This window comes from Epinephelus moara, chromosome 20, assembly GCF_006386435.1.
Source record: "Epinephelus moara isolate mb chromosome 20, YSFRI_EMoa_1.0, whole genome shotgun sequence".
Taxonomy (NCBI): domain Eukaryota; kingdom Metazoa; phylum Chordata; class Actinopteri; order Perciformes; family Serranidae; genus Epinephelus; species Epinephelus moara.
Window position 1 is genome coordinate 42,480,867 of NC_065525.1, and position 12,355 is coordinate 42,493,221.

The 12,355-nt window shown below is 42.1% G+C and overlaps 2 protein-coding genes across 2 annotated transcripts in view; both read right to left on the reverse strand.

Annotated features, from left to right (window-relative positions):
• wnt2 (wingless-type MMTV integration site family member 2) overlaps positions 1–6,414 on the reverse strand; it is a 13,405-nt gene extending 6,991 nt beyond the window's left edge. The window contains exons 1-2 of the mRNA XM_050072151.1: positions 5,933–6,414; positions 4,748–4,968 (exon numbers count right to left, since the gene is read on the reverse strand). Of these exons, the coding sequence (XP_049928108.1) occupies positions 4,748–4,968; positions 5,933–6,015 (304 nt within the window). The 5' untranslated portion in view covers positions 6,016–6,414. The remainder of the gene's footprint in view (positions 1–4,747; positions 4,969–5,932) is intronic.
• Positions 6,415–10,297: 3,883 nt separating this feature from the next.
• Positions 10,298–12,355, reverse strand: part of asz1 (ankyrin repeat, SAM and basic leucine zipper domain containing 1) — a 40,468-nt gene continuing 38,410 nt past the window's right edge. Inside the window, exon 13 of the mRNA XM_050072973.1 lies at positions 10,298–10,651. Coding sequence (XP_049928930.1) covers positions 10,484–10,651 — 168 coding nt within the window. The 3' untranslated portion in view covers positions 10,298–10,483. The remainder of the gene's footprint in view (positions 10,652–12,355) is intronic.

The following is a 12,355-nucleotide window of genomic DNA, read 5'->3' on the forward strand; positions in this document are numbered from 1 at the left end:
TCTGGATCTTAAACCTGCTAGTTGCCAACTAATTTAACTAAATGTGTTATATTTTTAATATTTTGTCATGTTTAGATTATTACGTGTTTCAAAGGCATCTGTGTATTGTGTACATAACAGAGCGCAATACGAGTTAAAATTGTAATTTCCAATAGTGACAAGCAATATTTATGTGCTTTACTAAATTTACACAAGCAGTACAAGTGGTCGGGAGCAGGAGTAGATTTTGTTAGTAGCTACGAACAAATTGCGTTCCCTTGTGTTTTTAACATGTTTGAATGACAATAATCTGAACCTTAGACCTTGAATTATACTCGAAATTTGTGACATAGTCGTACGTGGAACAAGCCGTGACGCATTGAGCATATTCAAAGTACCAAAGCTATAGATATATATATAAAAAAAGAGCTGCACAGATGAAACAACATGGAGGGAAATTAACTGGTCCTCAACCTGTTGCTGTTGCAGTGTTCTTTCCAACGAACCCAGCACGAGACTGGAGACGTGTGTTCAGGGACTTTTTCTGTATCACCACTGTGTGCAGCTTTTTATGAAAAAATAAGAATTATTCTGTTTTGTGTGCCGAGGACTGCTTTTGCTTTTCGCTGTGGTATCAAAAGATGTAAGTTTAAAATTCTGGCATCATGACAACCTCAAAAGAAAAACATGTTTCTCTAAGTATGGCATCAAAAGAATGAAGTTTAATTATTGGTCTCTAAACTCAGGTGTTGTATCTGCACTAGTGTTTAAAAACTACTGCACACACACATACAGTGATCTGTGTGTGTGTGTGTGTATTTGTGTGTGTGTGTCCCAGTCCGGCAACTAAGTTGAGCGTGTCTAACGAGGTTAATGAGGAGAACGCTGAGAGAACACGACACCAGAGAATAAAAACTCCTGTGTAATTGTTTGAAATTAGCCCGCTGACATTGACAATAAGGAGCTTCTGACGGGGCCCTCGATGTGCCGAGATAATGCTGTGTGACACGGCTGGGGCCCGGCTGGGAGGTCCAAATACCACACGGCTGATTAGAGGCCCCCGACATGAAACGGACTAAGTCGAAGGATCCGCCTGGTGGGGTTAAATCTCAGGGCATGGGAGAGGAACATCAGGCCGCCGGTTCCTGATGATCCTCCTCTGGCAATAAAAAAAGATTAGGACTTGTTCTAACACGTCCTCGCAGAAGATGCGGGCTGCTTCTCGCTGCTGAGACGCAGTGACACGTCTAATTTGACAGGATGCTTCTGTCCAGAGCTCACATCTGTCACAGGCGGGCTGCTTAATACTCGTTAATCATTTCAATCCCTGATGCTGCTGACTCGTTACTGCCTGTCACACTATTCATAACATTTATTTTCTACAACACCCCCACCCCTCCAAAAAATATGTGACTGTGTCTTCTCCTGACTCAGTAAATCAAGTCTCTTCTTCTCCAAATGATGAGAGAGGATAAACAGAGCTAACGAGCCGGCAGATCTTCAGAGAGGTGGGATTACTTCTATTTGGAAAGAGTCAAAATTTGTACCATTTGTCATGTGAACGAGCTGAGTGGAGAGAAATTAACTAACTGAGACAGTAGCTGAAGTGGATCTAACATAAACATGGTGATAATAAATGTGAATCAAACTGATACAAATATAAACTTTTTAAAATTAGTTACTGATACCTCTGATACTGAAATAATGACTTCTATAAACCTGCAACTGATCCAGGGTCCTACAGCTAATAATATGAACCAACATGAAGTTTGCCTAAACATTAGCTGCAACATAAAACCGAACTTTTTGGTGACATTAATGCAAGAGGCATTTAAGATTTTACAATACAAAGTCAGGAAAAAATAAAATCCTACTTCCTATGTCTAAGCATTTTCAAAACTTTTAAAAGATTGATTTAAGATGTTTTAATACCCATCAAGGCTCTTTTTTTAATGAATTCAATGCCATTCAGGATTGCAATGGTATACCAATTTTAAGATACTGTGATATTAAAATTGACGGTGATCATACAGTGTACATTTATTTATCTGAAATACTGACAATTCTGTAATACCGTGATACTGTGAAACCGTGATATTTTCTGAGATGGTTATCGTTAGCAGCTGGAGGTGGCTTTGTGTGATTGTTTGAATGACGTGAAGAAGAGAATGAAGCTTTTCGCTTGCTGTTTTTGCATTGCGACACGCCTCGTGTTTCTGCGCTCTAGACGCCTGCCGTTTTTGCCGGAGCGCTCTGAACTCCTCAAGTTGAAAAACTTCAACTCAGAGTGGAAAACGTCTCATGCCATCTCTTTTTTCATCATCTTTTTTCCCATTGTCTAATGAGATGATTTGAGAGGCGGGCCTTCTGTGGTGGTCACGACAACAAGTTTACAGTTGGTAAACAATGGAGGAGAAACTGGTGGTAGTGGTTGCTGGATACCCAGAGCTATACGGCCTGACGATAGACAGCAGCAACATCCATCATGGAGGAGAAGCTCCTGGACCAACTGGTGGCACTCCCCATGACGCTTTTTTTCCCTCCAAGTGAGGATTAGAATATATGACCTTCACATAACCCCGTCGAAATTAATATATATTTTTAAACACTTGAAGATCCACTCACTACTAAAAGTGTCTGTCATCCTAGAGAGACAATAAAAACTAATGGAGTGGTCAAAGTTGTCACAGTGAAATTTAAGGTGTGCTGATGGATTCACGTCATCAACTTATGCATTGAGTAACACTACAAGTAAACGTTTTTCGAGTCGGCAAAACATCCTTTCATTTTATAGTTCTAGTTACCTGATGTAGGAACAGATGTTACATAAAACCAGAGTGACCGTCCTCTACTGACCAATCAGACTGCTCCACCTTTTAGTACCAGATCTGTGTGCTAGGTACCCCAACAGAGGGGGGACCAAACATGGGGGGGGGGACCAAACATGGGGACGCTAAGGAACGCTTCTGTTGGTACCATCCACAACTTTTCACTGTGAAACAGAAAAATACATACTGAACTGAACTGAACTGAACTGAACCGTTCTGCTCGGTGGAAACAGGGCTTAAGTTTCTTACTTAACAACTAAACAGTAAACTGAAAACATGTGAGGTGAGACATTGGAAACACAGTAACAGAATCTTGATTTATATTTGATCAGTGCTGCCTAGCTCGACAGTTTGACCACAACTCATGAGCCATGGTTGACAGCTTTATCTCATGCACCGCTGTGTGAATATAGTGACAGTTTCAGTAAATATGACAACAAGTTATTTTTTTATAAAAGTTACCATGTGCAGCTTTAATCAATTCAAATCCCTTCAGCACTAAATCTGCACACCAGAAGTCACATCATTACTAAACTACACTAACAAAGTACTGAGCAGCATGTTCACCTCTCAAACACAGACGCACAGAGAAACCAGTCGGCTGCACTGACGTGATAAATGTACAATTGTAAAGTGAGACGAGGTGTGGAATGTGATCCAACCTCTGTGGAAAAGAAAAAAAACCTATCTGCGAGGGAACTATCAGTTTCCCAGAAAGCCTCGGAGTCGCAGTAAATCAACACTCTGAATACCAACCAATTGTTTAGATGTGTCAGCAAGTTAAAGCGACATGTTGGTCACTGTAAACAGATCAGTGTGCTGTAAGAGGCGTGATCGTGCAGGGATTCAGTTCCAGAAGGTGCCGGCAGCAAACAATGACCTGGAAACACAAGCCAGCAGATACTGTTGCACACAGACCAGTCACTGAGTTTCTATTCTTAGTCAGGCAGAGGTAAAGGCTCCTGACAGGTCGTCATATCATGAGTTAGGACTTTCTGTACCTCATCACTGCATCTTATATTATTTACTGCAAACAAATATGATACAGCTAAAATTCTACTGATATACATTCACTAAAGTATCTAAAATCATAATTTAATTAGTTCTGCTCATGACACTGAGTCAAATGACTGTCAGTGTTTCTTACAACAAAACCCTGCACATTTCACATCTGATCAAATTTTAATTATTGTTCATCTAGAGATTAAGCTGTGAGCATGAGCAGGGTTTCCACACTGTCATAAACATCAAATTCAAGGACTTTCCAAGCCAAAGTTCCCCAAATTCCAGGACCCAACACAGCATAGTTTGAGGCGCCGATCAGGGTTAATTAATGCTGTAATACTGTGAATTTTAATCATGAAAACTAGAGTGCTTTATAGAAATTCACAGACAGCAGATAAACTGAGTCAATTTACTACTGTTAAGCAAAAATTAATACATAAAAATAACTAATTTCTATTTTTGCACAAAATACATAAATCCAAGCACTTTCAATTTGCCTTATCTGTTTATGTCTATTAAAAGGACATTGTTTTTCCCCCCTTGAATTCACATTCTTTCAAGGATTTTAAGGACCCATGGGAATCCTGATGAGAATTTTCTGCCAGTATGACCAAAGAGAGACAATAAGTGATAACAGCCTTAACTTTCATCTGATTCATGGAGACAAAGTCAGGCAGGTGTAAGATATGATGAAGTACCTAAACTATGATTCCTTATTTCCTTATCCCTCAAAACCACAAACCTTTTAAAGGTATTTCTTTTGCTTGTCCTACTAAAGCTCAATGACTTGCTCAAGGACACGTCAGCAGGCAGCTTGCTGGACATACAGGTTTGATTTCAGGTCCTCTTGATTACAGAAATGTTTTAAACTGACTTTGTTTTTGGCTAAAGTAAAACATGTGTCCCCTCCTGGTTCTAACATTGGCTCCACTCACTGCGTAGCAACAGGCGTCCGAACAGGTTGTGGTCTCTGGCCGTGGTGTTGCAGTTCCAGCGGTGGTTGCGGAACTGGTGCTGGCACTCTGAGATCCAGTCCTTCATCCCGGCCCCGATGGCCTGCATCACTTTGGGGTGCTGGCGGCACAGCTGGCGCTGTTTGTTCACCAGACCAGGGATGTTGTCGCACATCACCTGGGAGCCCAGGGAGCCCATGTACCTGCAGGGTGGAGGAACAGAAAGCACAACGTTTGTGAACATCTAGGAAAACCTTTTAATCATTTATCAAGGAGGAGAAAAGAATTGTGCACTAGGTTTTTTTTTAATCCCTCTGCCTGTCCAAATGTTTGTGCACAAAATTTGGACACTAAATTCTCTCCATGATCTCAAAGATAAAAAAAATTAAAGAAAATGTGGAACCTGTTCTTTCAACAAGCATACAAATAACTCCACACGTCCGCACCTCCAGTAAAGAAGAGACATTAAAGCTCTGTGTGTTGGCTGGACACGCCGACAGAAAAAGATAATGGATAACAAGGCAAAAAAAGTGTCTTCTTGAGAAACTTGTGTTGAAATCACTCCTAACAAGTCCACACTCCCATGTACCTGCAGAACAAGGTGATGAAAGACAGGCAGGGAATTTGCAGGCTGCAGGGATTTCCCTCAGTGATTAAATAAAGTCCAGAGCAGCAAGAGAAAAGAGAAAAGAGTGAGAAATCTGTCCAAACAGCCTCTCTGTATCACAGCCAGTGTGAAGTTTGGAATTTGGAAACAGAAAGCGAAAGACAGCAAATAAAGAGAAATTAAATTATATCAGATGGCTTTCTCCTGTAAACTTATCTGTCCAAATATTCAGTCCTTAACTTCAGTATTTAAAAAAAGAAGTTATGCAAACTATTTTAGCCACTCAGTCTGTGGGAAATTTCTAATTGACAAAATGAAAAGAGTTGTTATGAAACAGTTTAAGGTAATTAAGACAAATATATTTAATAGAACAGATGGACACAATGCCAGGGCGATGTCACATTAATTATATTTTACTGCCGACAGATTCATTTAAACAGCATTGGCGCGCATTTTACGCATAGCATTAAAACATGTTAATAGGAAGGTCATGCATTCAGCGCGTGGGGCTTTTACAAATGCATTTAAATGAGAATGTAAAGAGAGTGCACAGTACTTACCACCAGGACGCATCGACCTCGGCCATCAGCCAGCAGATTGCCACAGAAAAATAAAAACATATTCCACTTGGCAATAAGTTCATATTAACCAAACTTCGGTCCTTTATGGATCTGGACGGAGCATTTCCACGGACAAAAGAAAAATAGAGAACATTAGAGAACTTGTTTAATCTCCAAATCAAGCTTGGATTAAAACTATATCATCACAGGACAGTCGGAGGAGGTCTGCGCGTAAAAGCCATGCCCGGCTCCGGTGGCAAAGGCTTCTGAGGGAAAAAAGTCAAAGCGCGGCTGTCTAATAGTCCAGCAAATATTTTCAGTGGAGATGATGTGCTATCAGGTTTAAATTGCTTTACACAAGGGGTGGGCAGAGTCCCGTCTCAGGAATGAGGTGAAGAAATGAGATGTCTGAGAGTATCTGTTCAGGCTGGTTTGACACCAGACAGGCTTGGCCCGCGTCCAGACCGGAGCTCCGCTGCTGCTCTGAGATGCGGTCCAAGCTGATGGGCTCTTCACTCAAACTGCACCGACGCGTTCAGGGCAGGAGCCGGCGGAGGGGGAGAGATCATCCAGCGCGCTCAGCCACTGTCAGTCACCAGAAAGGCGCACAAATCCGCTTAGATTCGGTTTCAGGGGACAAAGTGGGGCAGATAATGGAGATAGATCGGGGTTTGGAGCCCCAGAGCTCCAGAAAAATGACTTTTGCGCACAAATTATCCAGTGAGCATGAAAACAGTGACTCGTGTGGACAGGATCCATATTTTGCGCACAAGACTTTTAAGCTTTCAGGACCTCGGGAGCTAAAAAATGAAATTTTCTTAGTGAACTGGTGAAAAATGAAACATAAAGCTATCCACACACATCAGACAATGACCTAAATGCAGTTTGTGGGCATTCATTGGTCTTATTTCTCTTCATATAAAGAAAAAACTTTTACTTTAGCTACTCAAAGAAAGTCCACTGCCGTACCCGACTGCCGCACAGGTGCCAAATATTTCTGATCCCCACAGCATGACGCATTGTTATTTTACAGCCTTATACAAACCATCTCTCAGTCCAACTAATAACTCAGGAATGATGGTTAAAGAAAAAAAATCGGACAGGGAAAATTACGCACTGGTTCTCCCAAAGCAGCACCTAAAGGTGACGTGTCCATTTCAATTGGATTATCTATTACAGCCTTTTTGAAGTCTCAGGAAAATCTGTACCACTGTCACACGGTATTTCCTCCATCTTTGATCTGGCCCGGGTGGATCTGGAGGTCCAGGAGACCCTGACCAGATGAGATTAATGGGCAAATTGGATTTTTCCTCCCATGATCCCCGTGGAAGAAAACCCATAAAACAACAAGGAGCTTTGGAGCGCTCTCTCTATCCAACATGACTTTGTTGTTGCAGCGGCGGTAGTTGTAAAAAGTCCGGAATAGAAATCCAATTTAATTGGAGTAATTTGTTCACTGTCACCCCAAATCGCATTAAGTCCGGTCACTGTATTTCACTACCTGTTTCATGAGGAGAGAGACGGTCTAACATCAGCAGTGTGAGGTCAGGTCATGGCCTGTTGAGACTGACTCTGATGTACCTGGAGTGAAGTTTGTGGAAGAAGTTTAATGAAGGATGAATGACAGGAAGTCATCTGAGATAAATTCACTTAAAGGACTGAGCTATGACTCAAAATCAAGACTCCTCAACAGTTCAGGTTTCTGAGCTTCAAAATGTTTAGGAACTGAATTTAAACACGTTGGGAGGGAGCTCAAGTAATTATGATCCTAAGGGTCAGTATGTTTACATGGTTTTAGAGAAAATCAATTTATTGTGTTAGTGTGACTGAAATCGTACTAAATCGAATTTCTCTCAGTGGGACTAACACACCCAGATCATGTGACTCCTGCATGTATACAGTCAATCAGACCCAAACTGGCGGAGGCGCTCTGAGCATGCTCCACAGTTTCCACCCCGGGCTTAGACCCTCAAGTCCAATAGCATTAAATGTGTAAGAGAAGAAGGGAGGAAAAAGTAAGGTGTACAGCATGTACGAAATGTACAGAGCTGTAAAGTTGTCCACCATGGTACCAGTTAGCAGCTAGCTAACCGTAGCTAACTTGTTTGTCCATTGTTTGGTCTGTGACGTAATAGGTCAACAGGAAAAAGGTCCAATACTAACAAGCTGAAAGGGGGCATATCTCCACCTATCGTAGAGGAGTCGCACATACTTGGGTCAATAAATGGATTCCCCTCCCGTGCTTGTATACTGGCACAAGGACAGTCGTCCAGTTAGATGGCCAACACATTCTCACTGCGACCTCGTCACATGTCTACGTTTGCTCATGGACTTTCAATGTCCACACATGACGTCCAAGGTACCCTGACTGTGCTGGTTGTTGATGTTCTGGGATGCCGTGTCAACTTCAGTCTGTTACATGCATTGTCTGTTTTCAAAATACACTTCTGTTTTCACAGGAATTGAACAGTTTGCATACAGTCTCTTTCAAAATAAAAGTTCTACGTTGGCATAAAACCGCAAATTGACTCTTTACCTTCAACATAAAACTCAGGTGGTTGGGTTTAGGAAAAACAACAACAAAAAAACAAACAAACAGGGTTTGGCTCTATAAACTTACGGGAAGCAAACACCGCTCTCCTGGGTGAAAGTCGCTCTTCACTGGATTCATCCACCATCCCTCCCACCCACCCTAATCGGACTTTCGCCGCCTTAACTTTCCTTCTTCTCTCATAGAGACCAGGTTGAAATGGCCTAGTCAAGCTATTATTGTAGCTCAACTTAACTGTGCATGTAAACGTACATGTCACATGTTCGTGTTAGAGCATTCACATTTATAAATTTGAATTGAAAAAAAAAAAAAAAAAATCAGTTCAACAATTTTGGAAATACGCTTATTGGCTTTCTTTCTGAGGGAACAATTTTGGAAATACGCTTATTGGCTTTCTTTCTGAGGGTTAGATGAGAAGACTGATATCACTCTCATCTCTGTGGGTTTAGTATTCAGCTGGAGTCCAAAGACAATTAGCTTAGGATAGCATAAAGACCGGAAGCAGGAGGAAACAACTAGCCTGGCTGTATCTAAAGTTCAAAAAGCACCTGTTAATTAAACAGCTTTACTCGACTCCGAATTATGTCAGTTGAATCAGATTTGGCTGTTAAATACATATTTTCAACGATTAATTTCACTTCTTTATACAGAGTTTGTTACATTTGTCCCACAGACAGCAGGCGGACACACAAACGGCTCCTGGGAGAAGATCAGCTCTGCAAGTAAATAGGCTATATGATGCTTGTTAAGGTTGCTTAGCAACCTCAGACACAACCTGCCGCCACGCTCTTGAAAGCTGGCACAAAAAAGGCACAAGAGTAGCACCCAGCGCCTGACCTCGTGTTTTTCCAGGCGGTTAAAGATGCAGCATGTCTTCGGCCCCTAATCGTTCCCCTACTTTGTACTCGACGCACAGACATGAGGTTGATATCAATGTTCTCATCACACTGTGAGAAAAAAGTCAATTAGCCTCTTTACCAAAAGAGCCCTGAAAATTATCATATTATATATTTGTCCATCCATTCTCATCCTCTTATCCTTGGCTGGGTCGCAGGGGCAGCAGGCCAAGCAAAGCACCCCAGACGTCCCTCTCCCCAGCAACACTTTCCAGCTCCTCCTGGAGGACCCCGAGGCGTTCCCAGGCCAGATGAGATATATATTCCCTCCAGTGTGTTCTGGGTCTGCCCCGGGGCCTCCTACCAGTGGAACGTGCCCGAACACCTCTAACGGGAGGCACCCACGAGGCATCCTAGTCAAATGCCTGAACCACCTCAACTGACCCCTTTTGATGCGACGGAGCAGCGGCTCTACTCTGAGCTCCCTCCAGATGTCCGAGCTCCTCCCCCTATCTCTAAGGCTGAGCCCAGACATGCTACAGAGGAAACTCATTTCGGCTGCTTGTTTCCAGGATCTCATTCTCTCTGTCACTACCCAGAGCTCATGACCATAGGTGAGGGTTGGGACGAAGATGGACCAGTAAATCCAAAGCTTTGCCTTCTGGCTCAGCTCCCTCTTCACCACAACAGTCCAGCCCAGCACCTGCATCATTGCAGACGCTGCACCAAACTGCTGATCCATTTCATGCTCCATTCTACCCTCACTTGTGAATAAGACCCCGAGATATATTATTATTATTATATTATATCATATATTTAAAACCGTTATATATCTAGGATCATAATTTACATTTTAGAAACATGGTCACTTTGTTTTTGGAGGCACTGAAAAAAGAAAACATTCTGATTTAAATCTTAAATTTGAATGTGCAAGAAATTGTTCCTCAAACGAAACTTTAATTTTCACTCAAACCCTTAAAACAAAGAATTCAGAACGTAACTCAAAGACAAGACAGAGCAAAGTGGAAATCAAGTGTTACAGCTGCAAAATAACAACGCTGTCCTGTCAAACCTTTTCCTGAGACATCTCAGTCCCTCAGTGATCCAGTTTATCACCTACTGTTATCAAAAACAAATTATTATCACGAGCTCATTAACTAATGATTAACACAACCATCTCTGCAGGTAACCCTTCCCACTGGCCGCTTTGTAAAGGAGGAAGACGAAGGTGGCTCCGAGTGTGCTCACTGTGAGTCCGGTCAGGGACCGCATCCTCCGGTTGCCGTGGGAACCAGGTTGAGGAAGCTGACAGCAATCTCCGGCCTCTTCCATCTGAGGGAGAAGGAGAGGTCACATGAGAAACACACATTGAATCCTGTGGTCAAAACAATGTGACCTCGTGCAGGAAGTAGACGGGTAATTTTGACCTAATCCAGTCTGGATTATAGCAGTTTACTGGTCAGACAGTTTCAGGCCAGTTAAACCTCCACTGGGTGGAAAATATCAGCTCAGTCAGTACTGGGCGGGAATCAAACAGAGGGTGAGGGCATGTCTGGTCCCATCGCACCACCACAGCGTGACTCGCAAACCTGAGTCACCAAAACTTCCTGTGCCAAATCCTCAAGGATTCATCAGCCAAGCGGAGAGTCGGGTCTCTCGGTCACGGTCAAGTCACGGAGGAATAATGCTGTTCACAAACTCTCAAGTCAGAGGGTGACACAGTGTCACACTGAATCCAAGTCATGTGAGAAAGTTTGAAGATAAAACGAGTTCAGCTTTCTTCCAGTAAATGTGACTCGGGAACAACTTCCTGAATTCTGACATCATCAAAAAGGATATTCTTGTAGTTAATGCTGGGAAGGCGTTATTCCCACGGGACATGAATGCAGCATAGATGCCAAATCAAAAGAAAATATCTTTTAAATTTAAACTTCTCTGTTGTTGATCCGTGTGTTTAGTATGCTCCTCACAAACAGTTAAATAAAATACTTCCATGTCTCACCATTGCTGAAGCTTCACTGAAACTTTGCTATTCAACTGCAAACTGTGGGCTGTTTGGAGCACAGTGAAGATCTTAGTCATCGGTGAAGAAGTGGATTATTGACTCTGTGTCACCACAGGCATCCACTAATCACAGGCTACTGGGGCATCCTGGTGGCCTACAAGTTTTGGGTCCCTACTCTGTAAACTTTACAGACCAGAAGTACAGAGAGTTGTTGACTAGAGATGATACGCCGTCTCATGGTGGTCACTTCCTGTCAACGTTACAGATCAGAAGTACAGAGAGTTGTTGACTAGAGATGATACGCCGTCTCATGGTGGTCACTTCCTGTCAACCAGCAGCTTTTTACAACGTTACAGAACAGAGCATTGCAAGTAGCTATAGTAAGTAGTAATATCCTGTATACAATCATGTTGGTTTTGAAGTTGTGCCACCTGAGGGGTCAAAGGTCAAGGCATTTAACATTGGTTTTCAGCCTTGCTCCTTACATACAGAGATTTCTCTGAATCTTCTGATGACACAGTGTTTTCCACAGAATTAGAATCAATGTGTGTATGTGTATGTCAGTAGCTGACGGCAGGTGGGGGACAACAAACTTTCCATTTTTGTGTGGGTGTGCTCTTTGTATCATTTTGTGTCCCCTCTCTAAATATAGAGGTTTTTGCGGGTCGTTATCTCAGCAGAACTCATTAGTTTTTGTTTTTTTTCCCCCTCAGCAGCAGCATTTCAGGGTATTTTTGCAATAATGATATTCTTGATGATATGACAAATTAGCTAAAGAAATATTATTAATTTAAGAAAATAGAACTGGAAAAAATAAGTGACATAGTTTTACAGATTGCTTCAAATATTCAGTAAAAACTAAAGAAAAATGATCTAAAAAAAATGTCCCCTGGGATCTATATGTATAAATCAACAGGTGATTTCCTTCTTTTAGTAAAATCCTAAATGATTGCGTTGTTTTTTCCACCTGGACCTTTATGCTCTGCCATTTCTCCTCTAATCATCAGGCTGTAACCTGTGACAGGCTGTTA